We start from the raw sequence: 25,878 nt of genomic DNA on the forward strand, positions 1-25,878 counted from the left end.
TTTTTTTTTTACTATAATGTAGGGTTTACTTATTTATTAGATTAACAACCACTGCAACACCAGCTATTGCTTGGAGCTACTGAGGAACCATTACAAAGCCCATGTAGATCCCTCCCCACCTCTACCAGCACTGTGGATCAGGCAGAAGGCATAACGAACAGAGATTTACATGTCAAACACAGAAGAGGCTGTAGCTAAAATGTTCTAATCCAGGAAGTATAGTTATTCTGGAAAAAAAAAAAAAAAAAAAAGGAACTCAAACACAACTCGAAAAAGACCACACGCTGAGACCCGTACCAAATATTAGTTTCTTCTGGTTTTTACTTAGATCCTTACCACCCAGAAAAAAACAAAAACCAATACTGGACTCGACTATTCATTTATTCAACAAATATAGCTGGTACAACTGTCCTGTGCCAGGAGGTTATGGCAGTGAGCCTCATTCTACAGAAGGGAGAAAGTAACCACACACATAAGTAGTTATAGAACACAGTAGCACCTGGCCGGTGTGGCTCACTGGTTGACTGTGGACCCATGCACCAAGAGGTTGCCGGCTCAATTCCAGTCAGGGCACATGCCCAGGTTGTGGGCCCGATCCCCAGTAGGAGGGGGTATGCCGGAGGGAGCCAATCAATGTTCTCTCTCATCAATGTTTCTATCTCCTTTTTCCTTTCTCTCTCTAAAAATCAATAAAGGGGAAAAAAATTTTTTTAAAAGAACACAGTAGCAGGTATTAATATGTGCTATGAGCGTAAAGAAAGGTAAGGAAATAGGTAAATGATGGGAAAGGCTAGTTTAGATTGGCTATCAGGGAAGGCATCTCTGATTGGGTAACAAGGAACCCAAGGAAGTAAAGAATAAGATATTTGAAAATCTGGGGGGAAATATCCCAAACAAAGGAAACAGCAAGTCCAAAGCCTCTAAAACAGGAGTCTGATGGGTGTCTGCCAGAAGCAGCAGGAAGGCCAGTACACCTCGTGCAGAGTGAAGCAAGAGCATAAGAGATGCGGTCTGGCTGGCATCGAGGCACCACATTGTGCAGGCCTTGTAAATCACCACCAACACTCCCGATTCTGTTTGGGGACTGGGAGTCATAGCAGGCTTTAGAACAGGAAAGCAACATGACCATACCTAAAATTGAACAGGATCATTCTGGCTGTTCGGAGAGCATAGACTGGGGATTGGGCAGAGATAAGGTAGAGGGATGAGAAGCAGAAGAACGAAAAGAAATTAGGAGGCTGTTTCAGTGGCCCAGGTGAAGAGCAGAGTGGCTCATTCCAGGGAGCAGTGATGGAATTGTTGAGAAGTGGCAGAATTCTGGTCATTCTGAGGGGAATCGACAGGGTTGGCTAGTAGATTGGATATGAGTGATGAAAGAAATAGGGACTCAAGGATGATTCTATGTCATCTGACCTGAGCAGCTGGGTGTATGGACGTAATATTTACTTAAGGAGATATGAGGAGGGAGGGGACTCAAGAGCTGAGCTTTAGGCATGTTAAGTTTGCCTGTTAGAGTTGCTAAATTGGAGAATAGTAGACAATTATGGAGTTGAAAAATGGTAACTGTTGGAGATATATTTCTTATGCCTATAATTAAAATGAAAAGGTAAGCTATATCAGTGGTTTTGCTAGTCTTACTAAAATTTCAAAAATATCTGAGAAGAGTATTTGTTTTGTGAAATCAGGAGACTGTATGCGATCTCCTAAAAACAACGTATAGCTGGAGAAGTTACAGGACAGCTTCAGGCACCCCAACACTTAGAGGCAGTATTTCTCAGAAAACCCAACCATGAACCTATTTATCTAAGGATATGTGGCTTTTTCCATTTCAAAAATAACTATTATTTATGCTTGTTTTATACAGAGCAAAAATTCAGAGACAAATTCAGTCCTCAGAAAAAAAAAAAAAAATGCAATATTAATCATACAGCCTTTTTCTCTAAAAATTTTCCCCAAAAATGCAATGAAAAACTATCAAGATACTGAACTAAGCAAACTAAGAAGAAATTATATTCATGCTGCTATTTATACCTAAATCAAGCATTAATGATTCTAGTGAATCAATAATCAGTAGTTTGTAGTTGAGTACCGATTCAAAGAAATGCTGAGCAAGAAGAAGCAAAAGGACGATTCTTTTCCATCAATAACCATTGACTTCTTGAAGGAAACAAAGTAAGAAGTGAAAAATCCAATCAGGCCAAAACTGGCCCTAAAATAAATAGGTTGACCTCGCATGTAGTAGTTTAGACCATGTTCACCTGGACACTTGGTTCATCCTACCCAGCATTCCACTTCCAACAGTGATTGATGGTGAGATATGGTTATGACTACTAATTCTGTGTTCCAGTTTTGTTTAATAATCATGTATAACCCATCAACTACAAAATTGAATAAACTATGCCAATATGCTTTGTCAATACAAACTTACGAAGTTTTATCTGCCTTTTATTCCCACTATCTGTTGCCATATTCTGTTTTCCCACTTACCCTAGACCAGATTTTTTTCTTTCTCTTCTAACAACTCATTTTTACTGAAGATGTCTATAATCACCTGCTCATTGTGAATGAATAAGAGATAACAGATGTTAAGCAAGAAATACCACAAGAGATAGTGATTAGATCTATAGGGCTCTACAGTCAAGATCCTATAGTACACAAATGTGGTTTGAATACAGTTTATCCATGATTTAAAGGTTGATGCTCAGCTTAAAATTGATTACTTGTGTCTACCTCATTTGCCAGAATTGTCTCTAAATCGACAAAGCCATTTTTGCCTCATTTATTGGTGAAAATTATACATCAGTCACCATTTTTAATCCTTTTGGCCAGTGCTTGACCTTTGACACCCTAAAGTTTCTCCTTCAAAACATCAGGATAGTATCATAGCCCCTTAATTCTAAAACACCATAAATTTAACCACTTTTTAGAATGTAAGTAAGAATGATATTTGGCAATATTGAACTTTTTATATGCAAGGTTGAACCATGAGGCCTATTTTCCCAGAGAAGGAGAGAGCCAACTTTGAAACTCAAAGATACTATTGAGTTTCAAAGCTGACTTTCTTCAAGTCTTAAGCAAAAATACTTATGAAAGCCATTAGAAAAAGAGAAAATCATTGTCTAGGTTCTTTTAACTCCCATTTAGCAAAAGTTATATCTAATAGACTGAATTATAGAGTTTAATTTAAAAGATCTGGTCTGATGGGGGGGGGGGGGGGAGTAGGAAAGCTACTAGCTTCCAAGAGACTAACCCCAAGAGACTATTGCAGAAGGGGCTGACAGGTAAGAAAAGCAAGTAAGATACATGTCTTTATTCCTCCTCTCTGAGCTTCACCGATATTAGGGATATATGTTAGCATGATTGAGAGAAAACACTGAAAGCAGAGGAACTTTGGTTCCATTTATCTATGGGACTGTAGGAAAAATTGCTCCATGAGCTTCCTTGCACAAAATTTGGGGCGGCCACAGTGTCATCTTGGCATCTCAGGGAAATTAGGTAGAGAGTAGGCCAGCTTAGTTTTCCCAACCCATTTTTGATTCCCATGAGGCATAGATAAGACCCACACCATCTTACTTATCCTAAAGGTCAATCAAAATGTGACTGCTGAAGACTAGTGGGCCTGCCCTAAGCCCGCCATGGTAAAGAGTAAGGTGATTAGAGGCTGAAAGTGCCTCTTGACGGAAGACATAGCTAGGACTTTGGGATCTGAGCAGTCATAAAAGGCCAAAAGGAGACTAAGGCATCTTGAGAGATTCACGGATCTTAACCAAGCTGAGAAAAAGCAGTCCTCAAATTTTATCAGGTATAACTACATTAGGAAATACACAGAGGTACCCACAAGATGGCCATTCATGGGACTGGTCAGCCCTCAAAGGTCACCCGTCCAGAAAGTATCCCAGACCCCAGCACTCTACAGTAATAGGTACTAAGTGCCCAAAGGTCATCTCACAGATGCAAAGAACTATCTCCCATCCCCATGAGGTCACATAAACGATAACCCCTACTACATGTTTCTGATCATTTTATCTAAAGATACTATTTACCAGAAGAGATTATTTACACTGCTGAATCACACCAGTTTACCAATCTTTTTGGCTGAAATAGAAGGCATTTGTCCCAATCTCCAGGGGGTGGGAGCTTATGAAGATCAGATCACTGATGGAAGATAAAGGAGCTAAAGTGTATTGTAGGTAAATTTGTGATCCCCTGCAAGAATCAAAAGGAAAACTACATCAAATGTTCCTATCCATTATAAGATGCATCCTAATTTCAGAAATGTTAAAAATGTAAGGTGGAGATTGTGTCTAAATTGAAGAAAAACAATATCTTGTGCTCTGGCTGGTGTGTCTCAATGGTTAGAGTGTCAGTTTGGGTACCAAAGGGCCCCAGTCAGGACACATGCAGGAGGCAACCAACCAATGTGTCTCTCTCACATCGATGTTTCTCTCCCTCCCTCTCCTTTTCTCTAACCCTAACCCCCCCTTCCACTATCTCTAAAAAAAATAAAATAAAAAATAATCAATGGAAAAAATATTCTCCGGTAAGGATTAACAAACAAGAAAAGAAAGAAATACAATATCTTGCAAATCAGGGTTGAGAATGCAAATTGTTTCCTAAAGGAAAAAACTTGCTATAAATCACAAACCACATTTCTTAAACCTTAATTTATAGAGCATTCAGTACTGTGTTACCATATATCTCCATATTCATCTATACAAAGGCTAAGTAACTTTCCAGAGTTGAAAAGTATGTCTGGTTTATAACAAACTGCATCCTGATTCCAAACACCGTAAAGGAGAAACACTAGCTCTTGAAAATGTTGATTTCTTCCCTGGCCAGTTTGGCTCAGCAGTTAGAGTGTCAGCCCGTGGACCAGAGTCCCGGATTTGATTCCGGCCAAGGGCACATACCTCAGTTTTGGTTCATCCCTGACCCCAGTTGGGGTCGTGCAGGTGGCAACCAATCAATGTCCCTGTCCCCCCCCCCCCCCCCACCACGCCAACTACGACTGGAGATAAATGTAAAAATATCCTCAGGTGAGAGGAAGGAGGGAAGGAAGAAAGGAGAGGGAGGGAGGGAGAGGGGGAGAGAGAGAGAGAGAGAGAGAGAGAGAGAGAGAGAGAGGAAAGAAAGAAAGAAAGAAAGAAAGAAAGAAAGAAAGAAAGAAAGAAAGAAAGAAAGAAAGAAAGAAAGGTGTTGATTTCTTCTTCTTCCTGGGAAGAATAGAATCACTTGATGTAAAGGGCTGGCTAGGCATAAGTCAAGAATTAGTGGCAGGCAGCCCCTTCAAGGACCCAGTTGCAGAGCAACAATATGAGTATCAGAGTTCAAAAACTCCTGGTGACTTCACCACTCAAACACCTGCAGGTAGCTAAGGAGCCGTGGTTTTCAACTCTGGTTATACACAGTTGCAAACTAAATGTAGAAATGTATGGTCTCCTACAACTGTGCTTTTTTCAACATTAAAGTGATCCAAGTTACCTGGGATCTTATTATACCATAGATCGTGATTCGGTGGATCTGGAGTGGGGCCTGAGGATCTGTGGATTTTTTTTTTTAGGCATTCCCAAATGAGCTTGACGCTGCCAGTTCTTAGAAAACATTTTGGTGGTAGCAAGATCTCACTCCAGTGCTATACAACAAAATCACCTGGGAAGCTTTTAAAAAACACTTCTAGATTCTGATTTAATAGGCCCTAGCTGTGGCCTGGGTCTCAGGATGTTTATAATTCCCAGTGATGCCTAGGACAGCTAAGGTTGAGAAACACCGGTGCAAGTGATTGTAAATGTTAACTTCTTTGTGCGATTAACACCACACCATAATTTCAGACGAGGACATTATGAATCTCTTCCCTCACTACCACTTCCTCCACCCCGAGCAAAGCCCACCAAAACCAAGGATGCTATGTGAATTAGGTTCCTGGACCCAATTCCAACTGGGGGGTAGGAAGCTGGGGGAGTCTCACACCACAAAACAATTCTTGGGACACCAGCTGGGCATCCTATATTTCAACTCAATTCTGACAGTCTACCCAAAAATAGCACCAGATTCCACAGGTTAAGGCTTCAGCCCTACAGGACACCACCTACCCCTGCTTTCAAGCGCTAGTCACAAGCCCAGGTTGTTTTACTGCACTCCTGACCAAATGAGAAGTGCCCCAAACCCCTCCTCGGGTTTGTTAATTTGCTAGAGCAGCTCACAAAACTCAGAAACACTTTACTTACTAGAGCACTAGTTATTATAAAAGCTACACGCAGGAACGGCCACATGGAAGAGATGCACGAGGCAGTCTGTTGGAAAACTTGAAGCGTCCATGCCCCATCCAAGTGCACCATTCCCCCAGTGTTCACCAAACCGGAAGTGCTCTCAACCCCCTCCTTCCAGGTTTTTATGGAGGCTTTATTACACAGGTATGATTAATTAAATCTGGGCCATTGGTGATTGAACTCAACCTCCAGCCTCTCATTCCTCCCCAGAGGTCGGGGCAAAAGCTCCAACCCTCTAATCACAACCAGCTCCATCCTTGGGTGCTTTCCAAAAGTCACCTCATTAATACAACAAAGGACACATTTATCATTCTCTACATTTGGGAAATTCTAAGGGTTTGAAAGCTGTGAGGCAGGAATTGTGCATGAAGACCAAATACATGTGAGAAATACATTTTGGTCATCTGAATGACCAAATATATATTTCTTATAAATCAAAACACCATACTATGGGTACCCAAAACCCTTGAGTGTAACATAACCTAGTCCATACATCTAGTGGTGGATTGCTGGGTAAGAGAGAGATGCAGAATGTGGATCCAAGACCTCTCAGCTGCAGGAGTTTTCCTACATTTGCTACTAATAGTCCTATTTAGACCTAGGAGGACTACCTGAGCATATCATAGAAAGTTGATGTAGGAAGTTACCCCAGAAATTCCTTATAAATTTATTCCAAATGGGCACCATCCAAACTCATTAAAAAGACATAGAACCAGCACCATGCTAGGTCAATCCTTAAGCCAAGAGGCATAACCATGCTCACTACTGGCTGACAACAGCCCACACAGCAGTTCCCACATTGTAATCACCTGGGGGCATTTAAAATTACTGCCGGGTCCTACTCCCAAAGATTCTGATTTAATTGGTTTCCTTTCTGGCTTGGGCATCAGGAGTTGTAAAAGCTCCCCCAGGTGATTTTAATGTGCAGCCAGGGTTGAAAACCACTGGGTTAACAGGATCTCAATAGTACAGACACAGGAATTTTCTGAAATGCCTAGTTAGCACTCTCCTCCCAAATGAGGCTGTGTGTCTCTCACAGGACTTGGCCACAAAACAACACTCCATCATGAATGATCTCACAGGGGATCTCGATTGTGGGTAGGGTAGTGCCCATTTCTTGCCCTTCCTTAACCATAAGTGCAGAGCCGCTCCATGAGAAAATGATCGGTCTAGAGCAGGGGCCTGTAAACGGAACCCTGGGGCCAAATCTGACCACTTGCCCTTTCTTGTAAAGAAAGTTTTATCGGAACACAGCCACATCCATTTGTTTACATGTTGTCTATGGTTGCTTCCAAGCTACAACAGCAGAGTGGTTGTAACAGAAATCCTATGGCTGTCAAAACTGAGACTATTTACTACCTAGACCTGTAGAGAAAAAGGTTTCTGACCAATGGTCTAGACGAGACACAAAGTTGTTAGCTGCAAAAGTTATCTCCTGAGACAAGCTGGGTGTTCTCAAATAGCCTAGTAAAAATGACCACATCTGGGGACATATGAACTTTTCTGTCCTTTCAAACAGTTGAACCACAATTGCTCCCTTCGGTCTAGCAAATTTCCACTAAAAGGGCAAGGGGGTCTGGATTTATCAATCTATACCACCTAGCTCTCTCTAGAGAAAACCAGTTTACAAGAGAAAGATCAATTCCACAGCTAAGCTAGAAGTGGAAATTTGTAGGATTATTCTGAATTTGTGAGGAAATTGAAAGCTGGGATTGAAAGATAACATATTAATAGAAGCAGAGTGGATTGGGATGGTCAGAGAACCCAGAACAATGGGACAGAATAAAAGGTCTAGGAAGCAAGCAGAGAAGAGGTGAAGGATGTGCAGAGATTGACATCTGCCTGCCCCTAATCTCCAAGGTACCAGGCTCTGGGGCAGAGGGTGCATCCCTTGTATACTCAGCCATGCATACTCCAGCAGGACTCACACTATTTTAATCAATTAGCGACCAGTTTTCCTTATTCTTATTTTAATTTAAGAGTGGCTTCCTTCTTCTCAACTGTTGGTTCTTAAGGAATACGAAAGCCTAACAACATTCCCATGGGAGAAATTTTCTGGCAGTAAATGAATGCAGAACTAGAACTCCCTTTATTAGAATCAACTCAACTACACTGAATCACCTTAAGGTTTAAAACATTATTGGAGCAGAATTAAGGTTATTTCTTCATTCTACCATAAAAATAACATCTTCATACTTATTAAGTCTTGAGCCTATAAGTGTTTTAAAAACATTTAATTTACTAACTTTCAAGGTTACTTGTTAAGATTATAGTCAAAAGTCCTACATTTATTTATCATCTAGAAAAATACTGTAAGTGTGTGGACTTGACTTTGAGATTTCCTTGGAACCTTCAAATTAATTCTGATATAAATAATAGTAATAGATTAATCATCAAGGCTACAACAACAACAAAAAAAAGGCAGCTTGGAGATAAAACCAAGGAAACATAAGTAAAATGGCATCACCTCATTCAAAGTGACCTATAGAAATGACAGAAAAAAAGCACAAACAAACGAAATTTGAATTCTTTACTGAAAGAAACAAAGGAAATTATATTCTAGATGGCTAAGAAGCCAAAGCATGTCCTCTTCCGCTACCTGAAAGTCAATCAAATCTGTCTGTAGAACAGTGGAAATGAACCCTTTGGGCATCAAGGCATCTATTTGCATAAACTGATATGCATGATTGCTTTTTTTTTTCTTTTTTGTTTTTCCCTTGGCTGAAAGAGAGGAGAAAGAAACTATGTTGAGAGTGGGGTGTGGCAGAGAGTTCCTGCATAGGAGCCAGGGAGGAAAGAAAAACAGGGTGCTTCACTCATGCACTGTGGGTCCCACTGGTTCGATTCCCAGTCAGGGCACATGCCCAGGTTGTGGGCCAAATCCCCAGTGGAGGGCATGCAGGAGGCAGCCAGTTGTTCTTTCTCATCGATGTTTCTCTTTCTCTCTCCCTTTCCCTTCCTCTCTTTCTAAAATCAATAAAGAAATAATTTTTTTTTAAAGAAAGAAAAACAGGGTGCTTGGAGGAGTAAGGATTAACTCTTCACCCTCCAGCCACTTAGTCTGGATTTGACTCTAACAAGGAGGGGTGAGTAGCCAAGAGCGTGAAAGGGGTTGTTTCTGTCGGGAATTTTGCGTGGGTCTAGGGGCAAGCGTTGCGTCATTGGGGCCATGAGACAGAGTGAAGCCCAGCTGGGAAGAGACCTTCTACCCTCTATAGGAGCCCAGTGCCTGTCCACCACCTAGAGGATTCATGGAGGCTTCTGGAGCGTGGCTACCTTGCCATGTCCATTTTCAGTCTCACAGTGGGCATCATTGGCAGTTACTGTCCACCATCAACAAGAGGAAGTCGGGTGACATGGAAAAACATGGCAGGGAGCACAGGTAAGTCATACCTCAGATACTCCAAAATTTGGAGATAAGAAGAGCAGGAGAGGCTTTGCAGGAAAACCTCCATTCCAGCATAAATAAGGAGGGCAACCACAGGAACCCCAGAATGCTACTGATAATGGAACTTCTTTTGAACTTTCAGCCACTGGTAAGAAAGTATGGAGTCAGGAAATCAAATTACATAAGAAAAACAAGCATCTGGCCTACATGGCCAGTGCTCAAGGAAACTGGAAACAGTTTAATCCCACCAAGGCTACAGTATAATTCTGAGATTAAAATGTGGTTTGGAGCCCAGCCGGTGTGGCTAAGTGGTTGAGTGTTAACCCATGCACCAAGAGGTCATCAGTTCAATTCCTGGTCAGAGCATAGGCCCAGGTCGTGGGCCATATTTCCAGTGGGGGTGTGCAGGAGGCAGCCAATCCACATTCTCTCTCATCGATGTTTCTCTTTCCCTCTCCCTTTCTTTCTCTCTAAAATCAATAAAGAAAAATAATTTTTTATTAAAAAAATAATAAAATGTGGTTTGAAAACTGGAATAATCCATCAAAATCTTGGTAACTAGGGCCCTGGCTGGTGTTGCTCAGTGGTCAGAGCATCAGCCTGCACACCAAAGTGTCAAGGGTTCAATTCCTAGTCAAGGGCATGTAGCTGGGTTTTATTACCTGGGTTGCAGGTTTAATCTGCAGCCCTGGTCAAGGTGTGGCAGGAGGCAACCAATCCATGTGTCTCCCTCACATCAATCTCTCTCTCTCTCTCTCTCTCTCTCTCTCTCTCTCTCCCCTCCCTACTCCTTAAACTCTCTCTAAAAAAAAAGAAATCAATGGAAAAATATCCTCCGGTGAGGATTAACAAAAAAAACCCTCAGTGACTAGGTAATCATATTGTCCCTCAACAGCAGAAAGTTGTAGACTTGAATTTGAAAACTGCTCCACTAGAACTCTTCCCCACATCTGTACTTTCTTCTGGGAGCCTTTCGCTTTGTGATGATAAAACTGTCTAACCCTAGGTACTAACTGCTTAACTCTAAGTATGTAGTCAATTTCCCCAAGAGGAGGGTGGTAGGACCGACTCACCACTGTCGCCCAGAGGAAGAGCTCTCAAGCCAGATTGCCCACAGGCTTCCTGCCAAACTCTAACTGAAGGTCAGGAAGTCAGTTGCCCACCCTGACAAAGTCAGCTGTGACCAGGGTGCAAAGGTGACTTGAAAGCAAATGAAGGCTTGGCCAAAAAAACTATAAAAAGAAGGCAATGGGAAGGTAACAGTTATTGGCGTGGTTCACAAATATACCCATTCTGGGCACAGGGCAGCTTCACACGTCCAGCATCAACATGGACCATGTTATTTGCTTTGACAAAAGCAATATGATTAGAACTGACATGTCACATCCCAGTGAACATTTTGGTGGCCCTTATATGATTCATCATATTCTCTGAACCCTGTTACAACAGGGTAGTAAATGTTGAGAGGGACTCTATGTTAGCCTGGATCCCTGCATGCCTATACTAAGCAGAGACTATAAAAGTTAGAGGTGAGAGCCAGAGGAATAATGTTGACTACTATTGATATAACTCTGTATTTATCTCTTGAAAATATGGGATAATTTACATCAGAAAACACATTTGAAACTTTGCCAAAAATAACTTTATAGGAGATAACATATTATAAGGATTTTGTTAATGTTTTTATCTTAAAGGATTTTGAGTAGGTTAATTCTTTTTTTTAATAATTTTTCTTTATTGATTTTAGAGACAGAAGAAAGGAGAGGGAGAGAGAGATAAAAGCATCGATGAGAGAGAACACTGATTGGCCGCCTCCTGCATGCCCCCCATTGGGGATTGGGCCCACAATCTGGGCATGTGCCCTGGCTGGAATCGAACCTCTGGGTGCATGGCTCAATGCTCAACAACTGAGCCACACCAGCAGGGCTAAATCAATTAATTTAGTTTACATTCAACATGAATGTGACACATGACAAATTATATTTTGTGGCAAATAAGATTATAGACATTTCCATTATGTAATGACTTCAGCATGATCTAGAAGTTTATATCTCCTTCAGAGAGTCTACAACATAGAGATGTACATTCTTCTCCTCACAATTCTGCATAAATAGACTTTCTACACTGCGTGGCCAAACTTGGATCTTGAAAGTGATAAAGTGCAGATGTCTACAGTTGCAATCATTAAAATGTAATTGCTGAGAAAAAATATTTCTGATCCATTGGAGGAATTTATTACAGAGGGATGCAACTTTGTAAGTTATCACACAGAGAAAATGAAAGCGAATGATTGAAATATATCTCAGGCTGAACATCCCTGCAGAATGACCTGGTGATTTACCTGTACCCAGGAGAAAAAAAATAGATTAGAAATAAATCAAGTTTGGTGGGGAAGGCTCTGGTAACTATAAAAAGAGCAGAAAAAAGATTTACGAATAAATGAATTTAGAAGTCAGAGTGACTTATTAATAGTATCTATGACCAATTACCCCAAAAATTAAAATTCAATTTTGACTTTGAGTTATACACAGAGGTAGTAAGAAATATCTGTGAAACCTTAAAAGCAATGGAATATAAACGGAAGATAAATAATCAGGAAAAGTGAGAATTTTTTTAATGGAGCTACTAAATTGATAACTTTATCTGGTGTCACTATGCCCTTCAAGATCATGAACTTTTGGAAAGTTTTCCAATATGTTATATATTATATATATATATATATATATATATTATATATATAAGTTCTTTGAAAACTATATATATACATATTATCACTGCAATTGCTTTTAAAAGAGAATTTTACTATTATTACTAAATGCATACTTTTTTACATTTTAACATTACTTTCAATGACAATTATAGATGACATATTTATTCTATAAAAATGAAAGCTTCCCTTGTTTCATTATCTATTTTTCCCACATTTTTTATTTCTTCTGCAGTTACTCTACATTGTAATTTCTATGCTGTTAATACCTGGATTATGAGAGGCTCCAGTAGCTTCTCTACAGTGAATGTTTGGACCTGCAGATCCTGGGGATCAATATTCAGTGTGATTGGTGTTTCAGCTGACATGCTGCCTGTGCACAAAAACAAAATACATTTATTAATTTTTTAAAATATGTTCTAAAGGAAGACACTAATTAAAATCACAGAGCACATGAGATTTCAGGACCTCTTCCTAATATCCGCCATAGCCCTCCAAGGGCCAAGGTGTCAAGTCCACCGACAGAGAAATAGGATATTCTCCAAGTGTTCTTGGAGGTCATGCTGTCTGAGTTTAGGTCCCCTAACAAATTAATCTATGTGATCATATCCATGACTAAAATAATCACTCAGCCCAGGTGGGTTTGTATTTCATCATGAGTCGTAAGTGAAAAAGAATTGCCAAGCTAGTGAGACATGGCTTACAGTACGCAAGCCTTTGACTTCCGTGAAATCAGAGCACTGAGGCAGCCAGAGCCCATGTTTTCCCTGCTTTTGTTCATGATGACTCAGATAAGGAGCCAGGTAGGACTTTGTAAGACATGGGATACACCTCGACTTGTATTGGGTATTGTTTATGTGAGAGTTTTGATTAGAGAAGAAAGTTAGAGGCACTTTACTTTCCTGTACAGAAAAGAAATTAATATAAAGTGGCAGGATAGAAAGAGAGAAGAAGCCTCTGAGAAGACATTGATAATACATTTAATTTTTAAAATTGTGTAAACTGCCCTGGCCAGTTTTGCTCAGTGGTTAGCGTGTTGGCCTACTGTCCAGAGAGACCCAGGTTCAGTTCCCACTGAGGGCATGTACCTCGGTTGCAGTTTGTCCCTGGCCCTGGTTGGTGTGTCCCTTTAACGTCGATGTTTCTCTCTCTCTCTCTCTCTCTCTCTCCCCCACTCTATCTGAACAAAAAATAGAAAAATGTCCTCGGGTGAGGATAAAAAAAAAAAAATTGCGTAAATTTACATTTAAATAAATTATATTTAAAATAAAGGTAATAAAATATCAAAAAAAAAAACTCATAGTCCACAGAAATGTGTATTACTATCAATGCAAAAATCTTCTTATTTAGCTATTACCTATTTTTTTCTATAGTTTTCTATATTTGCAGGCTAACAGAACATAAGAATCTTCCCCTAGAAAATATTCTGATATTCCCTATAATACCGACAGACACTAAAACAAACAAAAAAAAGAAATAGCCCTGGCCTGTTTGGCAGTTGGAGAGTCAGTCCAAAGACTGAAGGGACTTAGGTTTGATCCCCAGTCAAGGGCACGTCCCTCGGTTGCAGGTTTGATCCCCTATCTAGCTCACATCAACGTTTCTCTCTCTCTCTCCTCCCCACCCTCCCTTCTACTCTACCTAAAAAAGCAATGGACAGCCCAGGCCGGTTTGGTTCAGCGGATAAGCATCGGCCTGTGGTCCCGAGAGACCTGGGTTCACTTGCAGTTTGTTCCCAGCCCTGGTTGGGGTCATGTGGGTGGCAGCTACTCGATGTGTCCCTTTCACATCGATGTTTCTCTCTCTTTCTTCCTCTCTCTCCCCCCTTCTCTATCTGAGCAAAAAAATTGAAAAATGAAAGTTTCAAAGGAACCACTTATGAAAAATTTAATAATTTATTAAAGCATTTAAGTAAAATTACTTATCCAAAGTTGATTCTACTACTAAAAACACTAATGCATACTAATTACTTTGTGTATAGCATCAAAACATTTTCTAGTCAACTCAGGAAATTATAATAAGCAATTTGAAGTGAGGGGAAAAAAAGCAATTTATGTGTTGAGTTCTTAGGATCACTCTACCCATGTTTTCAAATACCTATAATATATTACTTGTTCATCGACTAAAAACTACTTAAATGTTGAGGGTTTTATATGAAACCCAAAAGCATTGTTGATTGCAAAGACAGAGTACACTTTGTGAAATGTAGCACATTTCTAGATAGTTTAATTGAATGCAAACCAAATTTCTTTACTTTTTAAATATTTTTACTTTTTAAAACCTATTTTTGCCTTGAAAAAATATTATTCAAGTTGTATTAATTTAAAATATATTATTTGAATATCTTTTCAAATGAAAGTATAAACTACTATTATCCTATGATATATCAATATATAAAGACACAAATCCCTATGGTTTAGTCCTTTACTGTCTTGCTTCTCTCTCCTTTTCACTGGTTTTACTTCTTTTCTAAGGTAGAAACATGATTTCTTTTCTCAGCTATTTATCTGAAATGCAAGAGATAAGCTCTAAGAAAGGCTACCAACGCTGTTGCCAAATGGTATCTCTTAATGCAGCCATAGGACTGAAACATTTTGTTTTTGTTATATTTTCCTTTTTCTTTTTCTTTTTTCCAATCATTCCATCTACCACTTTGATTCCCGCTAACACAGGCAAATCTAAATTGACAGATAGGATGTTCCCATGGTGACCTTTCTGCATAGCTCAGAGCCAATCAATACAATAAAACATGTCCTTCAGTTCCATAACCATTAGGGTACTATTAAATGTGTACTTCACAAAAGGGTTTACTTTTTACCCCTCTGATGACAGGTACTATCCTACATATAAATCAAGTCAAGGCTGCTGATACTGCTTTGTTCTTTCATCTCTGGAACAAGAAGTAGAGGACACTGTTACAAACTCAAATAAGATCTAAGTGAACCTTCACAGCCTTTAAAAACATGGTCTTTCACTGCAAAATTCACATGGGATTTTCAAAGCTACATTGAGCACCATAATTAGAGGCAAGGAAAATAAAAAACTAAGGAGAGTAAAAATTATCCACATCATGTGTAATGCTGCTTGATGAGTGTTTTTCAGCCAAGAGATAAAAGATAAACCTAATTTGGCCAAAGTATCTCCTAATTGTGTGATCCTCTCTTTAATACACATGAAATAAAGAAAGTTGGGTTCATTTTTTCATGTCAAAAAATATAAAATAATAAACCAACATGTCCTTAAAGAACTTTGGCTACGTATAATTATTACTCTTTGAATAATGCCATTTCTCATAAAAATTTTCTGGGTCTTTTGGATGTAACAACCCTGATTTACTGGAGATCAGGGTAATAACAGGTAGAAAACAGCAGAATTTTGCAACTGAAGTCTAAGTCCAAGTCTGACAAATTTTTACCTCTTGTATTGATACCACCATGTGGGTTTTAACATCTTAACTTGTGGATATTACATTCCAAGGCATTTACATCTTATAATCCATAAAGTCTCAAGAGTTAGGGAGAACCTCCCAGACAATTCTAGAATACCTTCTACAATATCCTTTATTTTAACAACGTCCTGGCCTTAGATGAACAGAAGTGATGAGATGTTCACTATACCATTAGATGCCAGTGATTACTTTTATCAAGTTCTTCCTTATGTGGATTGAAGTCAGCCACTTTTGAACTTCTATCCAACAGAGATGGCTTTATAAGTGGGAAAGGTACAGGTTTGGAAATAGACAGACTAGACTAAAACCCCAGTTTTCAAAATCAAAGGGAAGAAAACAAATATTTTGGCAGCAGTAATAGATGTCTTCAGGGATAGTCCTTAAGACTGGGCAAACACAACCATGCGGATCCTTCCCTTCTCCCCAAGCTATCTTTGTACACAATGCCTGTATTGTCTTCATTCCACTTTATTCCCTGCTTGAAAAGGAACTTGTATCAATTTTAGATTCATTTAGTTTAACAAGCATTTCTTTTTTAAATGCAGTTAACTCTTAGAGGTCATAGGGGACAGCCCATTCAATCATACAGTAGTATAAACTAACTCATAGCTGTCTATCTGACATCCTGGGTGTATCCCTATTATAGCACATGTGATATTGTATTTTAGTCATATTCTGGCAGCAAAAAAAGAGGGATATTAGAACAGATGCATGTGCATAGAGGCCAGTAGAAAACTTCAGCCATTTCCAAAATTTGTTTTTATGTAGCAATCCCCTCACAAACTTTAAAGAGAAAACTTTTCCATTTCCTTACAGCCACACATGACCCTGTCTCCAAATTCCAGAGCTCAGGGTTTCTCAGTAAAACTAACTATTCTCCATAAATTGACATATTCTTGTGGGATGGCTTGGAAACCTACCCACCTATAATGTGGTTCATATAGAAAAGTCTCTAATACCACATATTTAATTTCTTAAAAAATAAATTTTTGTAACACAGTCTGTATGGTGATAGCTGACTCTCCTATAAGATTATTAAATTCCATGACACCATTTTCATAGTTACCCAATTAATCTAACTTTGTACCCACTTTCAACTGAACTGTTCAGGTCTTTTTATTCAAGAATTACTACAAACCCAAGTCTCCCCATAATATATTTGTACAATTAATTTTTATTTGCCCCTAAATGCAAAATTTTATTTTGTCCTAACGTTTCATCTTGTAGAATCTGAACTTTTGTCTTGCCAGTCAAAAATTGGTTTCAGAGAGCCCAACACCTAAAAACCGCCTCCTAGTTTTCTGTTTATCCATTAATTTGTTCAGTATAAATTCTATAGTTCCCAGTTAAGTAACTGAACAGGTGAGGGCCAGGCATAAAACATGATTTTTTTTTTAATCCTCACCTGGGGATATGTTTTCATTGATTATAGAGAGAGGAAGAAAGAGGGAGAGAAAGAGAAAACATCGATTGGTTGCCTCCACATGTACCCGATCAGGGATCAAACCCTCAACCTGGGTATGTGCCCTGACAGGGAATCAAACCCAAGACCATCCGGTACATGAGACAACATTCCAACCAACTGAGCCCACTAGCCAGGGCATGAAACCTGGTTCTGATACCACTAGATACTTCCTTCTAGATCCATGGTGATCAATTAATAAACATTTTAGATATGATTTTCAACCAGTTACTACTCATTTTTGTGTTAAATGATCCACTTCTTAAAATTCTGTGCAAAAGTATCATGGGAAAAATTTTTAAATGCTTCACTGATATAGAGACACCCTTTCTAAACATTCTTATTTAAGAATTCAATTTGTTTTAAATCTAGTTTGACATTAACTTGTTCCTGGAGAATGCGTGTTGACTGGTCGTCATTACTGCCATTTTAATTCTTCAGTTTTCTACAGTTTGGTGCCTAAATGTCCAGTCTAGTTTTAGAGGCCTCCTTTTACCTCTTTTGAAATAAGAATATTTGTCCTTCTTCCGCTTTTGTCATTTCTCAGGGTCTCCCAGGAGAGGTGTTGTGAGCGCATCTGCAGGTCCTTCAGAATTCAGGGACACACTTCTTCAGGGTACCCATACTTCAACTACTGTAAAGAGAATGGGCTATCCTCTTTGTTTTTATTATGTAGAGTTTTGGTGGTTTCCAATGAATTAAACATTTATGAAAGAATACAGGTTTAACCACATATATAGTGAAAGCAGGCCTCTCTCCCATCCCTGTCCTCTGGTCACCTAACTTCCCTCCCAGAGACATCATAGTTCACATTCTCATATGGTTTCAGAGATGTCATATATGATACCAGTATGAACGTATTTTTAGTTCAACAGTAATTGTAACTTACCTGCTTGTTCCACGTAATTCAGTTCCTTTGCACCCTTACGAGTTTGATATCATTTATGTGTATTATCTGCCCTCTGTTAGTCTCATACCATTTGACACATGCAGAGGACCTATTCCTTCCTTATTCTTTGTATTTCTCTTATCCTTTTTATTTGTTTTTATTGGAAGTCCCTTTTTCTTTCCTTCATCATGCCCTTTCAACTCTAGCTAAAGCCTTTCCAGTAATATTTTTCCTAGTTTCTGCCACGTTCTTTTATTTGCCTCCAGCCATTTGTCACTGTTCTCATCTTTGATCCACATGCTTTTCGAATATATGCTCCCTGCACAGACACTGGGTTTTCAGGTTGTTGATGTTGCTGTTTGATGATTGTTTATGGAGTAGTGAAGCACACCAGCTACTATTTTAGATTCTGGGGAAAGAAAAAGTATGAAAGCCCAGATCCTGCTGGCTGTGTATCTTCTTTCTTCGTTTTTAATTCATCCCAGCCCTCTCCTGTCATACACAGTCTCTTAAAATCATACGTACTGTTAATCTGAAATTTCCTTCTCTTAAAGTCTAGGATACATGTGTAACTCTGTCTAACATTGTCAACTCTGCAATAAAATAGTCACTTTCTCCCAAACCAGTACTATCCAGAGACTGGGACAAGAGCTGACCTACTCTCAATTTCGGGCTTTAGAAGAGTGCAAGGAGCTAAGGTGATATGCACCCCCAGAGCCCAAACCTACCCTTCCTTACTCTCTCAGAGTATTTAGTACCCCAACTCTCTGCTCAACCAGCCCAGGCCCACTTCGACGTCTATGCTGGCCTCTTCCTGGAATCCGTTCTTTCAAGGGTGGATGACTCAGTGTGCCCATCCCTACACATGAGAGGTAGCCAAGAGGCAGCTGTTTGCTGAGTATGAACAGAGCTCGGATGTACAGGCGGGCTGTCTGCTAGAATGTGCTCAAGGCCTCTCAAGTGCAGGACAGAGTCAGAAGTGGAAAGAGAAGAGGGCAGACAACAGACCAGGGGCAGATGTGAGCATCCTCCACCACCTCATTCTAACAAGAAACTTTAAGGAATTGCCTTCCACATCATTTTGAAGGTATAGTTTTCAAGGTAGAAAGATGGGAGGATAGAACGTATTTTAGCAGCTTGTTAGCTTCATTTGTAACCATATACATATGTAGGTATATGTTATGCAGGTCTACTCTTGGGATATTTTTCCACTGATTTTTAGAGAAAGTAGAAGAAAGGAAGAGAGAGAGAGAGAGAGACATCCACATGAGAGAGACACATCAATCAGTTACCTCCCACACAACACCGACAGGGGCCAGGGATCAAACCTGCAGCCCAGGTACATACCCTTGACTGGGAATCGAATCCACAACCCTTTGGTCTGCGAGCTGATGTTCTGATCACTGAACTAAACCTGCCAGGCTGCAGACCTACATTGGTACCTTTACTCTACTCATTACTTAGCACAGGCCCTCTCAAACTTTCTAGCTTTCCATATATCACTTCCTTATTGGTCAGATTTGTTTCTTTCATAGTTTCATCAATCTTCCAAGACATGTAGTTCTCACAGATGTAGGGTAAAAGTTGCCAGTTGTTCCACTTTTAAGAAAAGACTTCCTGAAATTGTCTAAATGTATCACCTCACTATGTTATTGTAACAATTTTTTAATCTGACACAGGAAAATTCTTATTAAAGTTTCTGCAACAATTTCACTTATCTTTTCCTCTCTTCTCCTTGCCCCCATCTTCAACAAAATGATCTATGATCTGTTATTATTCTTTCTTTAAGTCTATGAGTTTCCATGTAAGAGTGTATATTCACTATATATATATTTCTCTACCCCTTTTATTTATTTTTTTCCCCTCTATTGATTTTAGAGAGAGAAAAAGTGAGAGGGAAAGAGAGATAGAAACATTGATGAGAGATAACATCAACTGGCCACCTCCTACATGCCCACTACTGGGGATCAGGCCCACAATCTGGGCTTGTGCCCTGACCAGGAATCAAACCAGTGACCTCTTGGTGCATGAGTCGACACTCAACCACTGAGCCACATTGGCCGGACTACCCCTTTTATTAAGGGACAATGAACGAAACTAGACCCTTATCTTATACCATTCACAAAAATGAACTTGAAGTGGATTAAAGACTTAAATACAAAACTCGAAACCATGAAACTCCTAGAAGAACACATAGCAAAAACTCCTTGACATTGATCTTGGCAATGATTTTTTTTCATATGATACCTAATGCATAAGCAAAAAAATTAAAAATAAACAAGTGGGACTACATCAAACTAAAAAGCTTCTGCACAGCCCTGGCCAGTTTGGCTCAGCGGTTAGAGCGTCAACCTGCAGTCCGGAGAGACCTGGGTTCGGTTCCCGCTAAGGGCACGTACTTCGGTTGCAATTTGTCCCCGGCCCTGGTTGGTCGTGCGGGTGGCAGCCACTCGATGTGTCCCTTCACATCGATGTTTCTCACTCTCTCTCCCTTCCTCTCTCTCCCTCCCACTCTATCTGTACAAAAAATGGAAAAATATCCTCGGGTGAGGATAAAAAAAAAAAAAAAGCTTCTGCACAGCAAAATAAATAATAAATGAAGTTAAAAGATAACCTATGGAATGGGAAAGGTATCTGCAAAGCATATATCTGATAAGGGGTTAATATCCAAAATACATAAAGAACTCATATAACTCAATATCAATAATAATAATAATTTGATTAAAAATGGGCAAACAACCTGCAAAGACTATTTTTCCAAAGAAGATATACGAATGGCCAGCAGGTATATGAAAAGATGTTAAACATCACCAGTCATTAGGGTAATTCAAATCTAAACCACAATAAGATATTGCCTCACATCTGTTAGAATGGCCACCACCAAAAAGACAAGAGATACACCAAAAGATACTGGTTAGGAGGTAGAGAAAAGGGAACCCATTGTGCACTGTTGTTGAGAATGGAAACTAATACAGCCACTCTGGAAAACAGTGTGGAGGATGCTCAAAGAATTAAAAATATAACTACCATATGAGCCAGCAATTCCACTTGTGGAATATATCCAAAGGAAACAAAAACACTAACTCAAAAAGATATCTGCAACCCCATGTTCATAGCAACATTATTTACAACAGCCAAGACATGGAAACAACTGTGTCCATCAACAGATAAATGATTAAAGAAGTTGTGGCATACACACACACAATGGAATATTATTTAGCCAAAAAGAAGAAAGAAAGAAATCCTGCCATCTTATAACAACATGGATGGACTTTGAGGGCATTATGCTAAGTGAGTAAGTCAGACAGAGAAAGACAAATACTATATGAATAAAATGTTTTAAAACTCATAGAAAAAGAGATCAGATTTTTGGTTTCTAGAGGTGTGGGGAGAGGGAAGGGGGAATTGGAGGAATATAGTCAAAAGGTACAAACTTCCAATTATAAGAGAAATAAGTATGAGGATGCGATGTACAACATGATGGCTATAGTAAACACTGCTGTATGATATAGATAAAAGTTGCAAAGAGGGTAAGTCCTAAGAGTTCTCATCACAAGAGAATTTTTTCTCTTTTATTATTTTATTGTATCTATTTGAGATGATGGATTCTAACTAAACTTATTACAGTAATCATTTCACAATATATGTAAGTTAAACCACTGTGCTGTATACCCAAGACTTACACAGTTATATATGTCAATTTAGCTCAATAAAACTGAAAAGAAATTATTTTATGGATAGTCAACATTACCTTTGTAAGTTAATTAATTACTAATAAAGCACAACAAAAACATTTAATTCGTGATTTATTAATATCTATGAGATTTTTTTTTCTATTTACCTTCAGATAGAGTGGAAGGGAGGAAGAGAGAGAGAGGAGGAGAGAGAGAAACATCGATGTGAGATGGACACATCGACTGTTTGCCTCCAGCCCGACCCTGACCAGGGCAGGAGACGAACCACAACCGAGGCATGTGCCCTTGACCAGAACCAAACCCACAACTCAGCTCTAACCACTGAGCAAAACCAGCCAGGGCAAGATTGTATTTAATTTGTGTTTTCCAGGTACCTACATTTATTATTGTTTATTATTTATTTATTTATTATTGATCTTTTATGTAATTTTCTCTCAATAATTACTATGCATTACCTCTATTACCGTGGTTCTATGTGCTATCATAATACTAACACAAGCGCGTGTGTACATTCACACGCCTTTGATGGTTTTAACTAAGAATAGGTTTCTCTTCCTCTAGTTTAAAGTGTATTGATTATGTCAATAAGTCTTGTATCAAAAGTGTTTTTGGGCTTCATGAGATGCATTTGGTTCTCATTGAACAAAACTTTACTGAGTGAAATACAAAGGGGAAATATCCCCACTGTCATCACAAAGGTTAATCTTATCTAATACTCTGCACTTGCAAATAGCAGAAGAAATAGTGAGCAACTAGTGGAAGGTTTTCAAGTACTGGAACAATGTCATAAAACAGAGCATTTATTTTCATTATCATTAATATTTTATCTTGAGTACACAGCAAAACTTTGTCAACCTCACTCTCCCTCACTGGTCCCCTTCAGAAAGGTTATCATAATTCAGTTAGGAGCAATGTGAAGGATTGGAACCCCAGGTTAATTGACTCCCCCAAAAAATCTAAATTTTAATATAGAGGTGTAAGTAAAGGAAAAGGGGACAATATTATCACAGTTGGTTTTGTACAAGTCAGTCTAGGCTGGAGTGAAATAAAATGGCAAGAGGACAACTATACTAGAAAATTTCTACTACAATCTCTACATACAACTGTTTTCCAACCCACCTCCCACACACCCGATCCCTACCTCCATGCATCCAATGAAACCATTTGCTGGCTCGTTTGACCTGCCAAGAAATACACACATACTCTGGAGTAAACAAAAGGATCTCGGGTTTCTCAGAAAGTTAGTAAAATCAGGCAATTGCCTAATACATATAATAAGAAATCGTTGGTTTATTTCTTTTCAGATCTTTTTCTTATATTTTGTAAATACTTTCCATGCACTTATATAGAGATCAATAATCTGTACAAGCTCATTTACCTAAACTTTTGGTTACTTATAAGAACAAAATGGTGTGGACTCAGAGGTACTTCTAGACTATCAGTCATCATTCATTTATTCATTCAATATATATTTATTGAGCCTCTTGTTTGTGCAGTCATGGGGAGGGGAAGGCCATAAACAATAAACATAATAAAAAAGAAAAGTGTTTAGTATATTAGAAAATGACACGCTATGAAAAAAATTAAAATGAAACAGAAGCCTGGCAGGTGTGGCTCAGTGGATTGGGCGTCGTCTCATGGACTGAGAGGTCCTGGTTTGAGTCCTGGTCAGGGCACATGCGCGGGTTTCAGGCTCGATCCCCAGTGGGGGGCATGCAGGAGACAACTGATGGATGTGTCTCTCTCACATGGATGTTTCTCTCTCTTTCTCCTTTCCTCTCTCTAAAAAAACAATAAAAACATATTTTAAAAATGAAACACAGTAGCCCTGGCCAGTTTGGCTCAGCAGTTAGAGGGTCAGCCCTCAGATTGAAGGGTTGTGAGTTTGATTCCTGGTCAAGGGCATGTACCTGGGTTGCAGGTTTGATCCCCAGCTCCAGTCGGGGTTGTGCAGGAGGCAACCAATCAGTCTGTCTCTCTCACATCAATGTTTCTCTCTTTCTCTCTCTCTCTCTCTCTCTCTCTCTCTCTCTCTCTCTCTTTCCTTCCCTCATCCCCTCCCTCCCTCATGCCATTTCTTTCTATTTAAAGATCAATGAAAAATATCCTCAGGTAAGGATTAACAAAAAAAAATTTTTTTTAATTAAAAAAAATGAAACACAGTAAGTGGGATTAGGTGATAGAGAAGTTAGGAGCACATTGCAGTGTTAAATAAGATCAAGATTAGCCTCACTGAGAAAGGGATATTTGAGCAGACTCAAAGAGGTGAGGAAATGAGCCAAGGAGGCACCTGGGAGAAAAGCATTCCAGGCAGAAATAACAGACAGAGCAAAATTCCTAACACAGGAGAGTGCTGGCATGTTTGTGGAACAGCAAGGAAGCCCATGTAAATGGAGCTGAGTGAGCTGCACAGAGTTGGCACAAGACATCAGGAAGTTAATGGGTTGGGGTTGCTGATCATGTTGAGCCCAGTGGAAAATACTGCATGGGGTCTGAGCACTAAGAAACATGGTTTGGTTTATATTTTAGAAGGATCTTTTCAAAAGAAGAAGAATGGGGAGGGGGAGAATAAGGAGAGAGTAATAGTATGGGGTGGGGGCTCAGGCAGAGTAGGTTTTTATTTAACCTATTGCAGATTAAACAAGAAAATCCATATACAAACCCTAACTTAGCCCATATCTCTGACACCTACCAACGGCTCAACAAATATTACTTGATATTATTATTCCCTTTTCAGTAGAAGAGCAGCATCTACTGTCTACATTTAGCATATACGTGTCTCTCACATCCATAAAATGTGTATTGTTATTCAAGAATGCTTTCACTCTTTGTTCCCATAACAAAATAGTCTAAAACAAAGCTTCCCTCTGATTGGTGTCTCATTTTATAGGATCTCTTGGCTTCAAATTCTAAGGCATATTTTCTACATGTGCATTAATTAGAAATGCAATGTGCCTAAATGCTCCTTTTCAAAAATTCCTAATGCACAAAAGCCTCATAAAGGATCGTGAGCCCTGTGAAATCAAGTCAAGAGTGGTACATAGAAGGTATGCTCCAGGGTCAGGGCTACAGTTGTTAAATGTGCTACAATGCACCACATGACGGGATCCCCAAGGGTCTGCACTTTTTATTTCCTTCGCTTCGAAGAACTCTAGGTTTTAACAGAACATAACAATGTTATACTTTATAATAAAAAGTAAGTATCTTGTCCTGGCCAGTTTGGCTCAGTGGTTAAGCGTTGGCCTGCGGTCCCATGAGACCCAGGTTCGGTTCCCAGTTCCCGATAAGGGCATGTACCTCAGTTGCAGTTTGTCCCCGGCCCTGGTTGGGTTGTGCAGGTGGCAGCCACTCAATGTGTCCCTTCACATTGATGTTTCTCTTTCTCTTCCTCTCTCTCCCTTCCACTCTATCTGAACAAAAAAAATAAAAAACTGTCCTCGGGTGAGGATTGAAAAAAAAGTAAGTATCTTTAGCACCTTGTAATTCAAACTTTAGACAGCTTCTTGGAAGCATTTAAAGTTCTCTTTATTAAAGCGTTGTTTAGTCGTCTAATTGAAGTTCTTTGGAAAAATAATCAAGTTAAGCTCCTACCCCCCAAAAATTTATGTTTTATGTATTCTGTATGGGAAGAATTAAACAAAATTAAATTTCATTAAAACATGCACTTATTCTAGCCATAGTAACCAAAATAAAACTTGCTTCTCCACACATACAACCTAGATAAAATGGTTTTTAAAAATCTGAAAGATTGCCTTAAGCAATATGAAATAAATAAAGAAAAACAACAGACTCTACTTATGTTTAAGTTTTATATTATGTTCCTCTAATCATGAACATCTGGTCAAGTCTAATTTCCCTCCAAAATAAAGGAAGCAAAAAGTTATAATTCAACTTATGATTTAACTGAAAAATATCACTGTATATAAGAATTTTACAAGATGGCCTCATTACACTTCTGACAACATATCCTTCATGCTATTTTATAAAATGCCAGTTCACATAAAAGGCTCGCCCTCTATTTCA

At 39.1% G+C, this 25,878-nt stretch overlaps 1 protein-coding gene across 1 annotated transcript in view; it reads right to left on the reverse strand.

The window, feature by feature from the left end:
- CTNNA3 (catenin alpha 3) overlaps nt 1-25,878 on the reverse strand; it is a 1,555,380-nt gene that overhangs the window by 1,523,161 nt on the left and 6,341 nt on the right. Inside the window, exon 2 of the mRNA XM_036264901.1 lies at nt 12,631-12,734. Within this exon, the coding sequence (XP_036120794.1) occupies nt 12,631-12,729 (99 nt within the window). The 5' untranslated portion in view covers nt 12,730-12,734. The remainder of the gene's footprint in view (nt 1-12,630; nt 12,735-25,878) is intronic.

This window comes from Molossus molossus, unplaced genomic scaffold (genome assembly GCF_014108415.1).
Source record: "Molossus molossus isolate mMolMol1 unplaced genomic scaffold, mMolMol1.p scaffold_m16_p_17, whole genome shotgun sequence".
NCBI classification, from domain to species: Eukaryota; Metazoa; Chordata; class Mammalia; order Chiroptera; family Molossidae; genus Molossus; species Molossus molossus.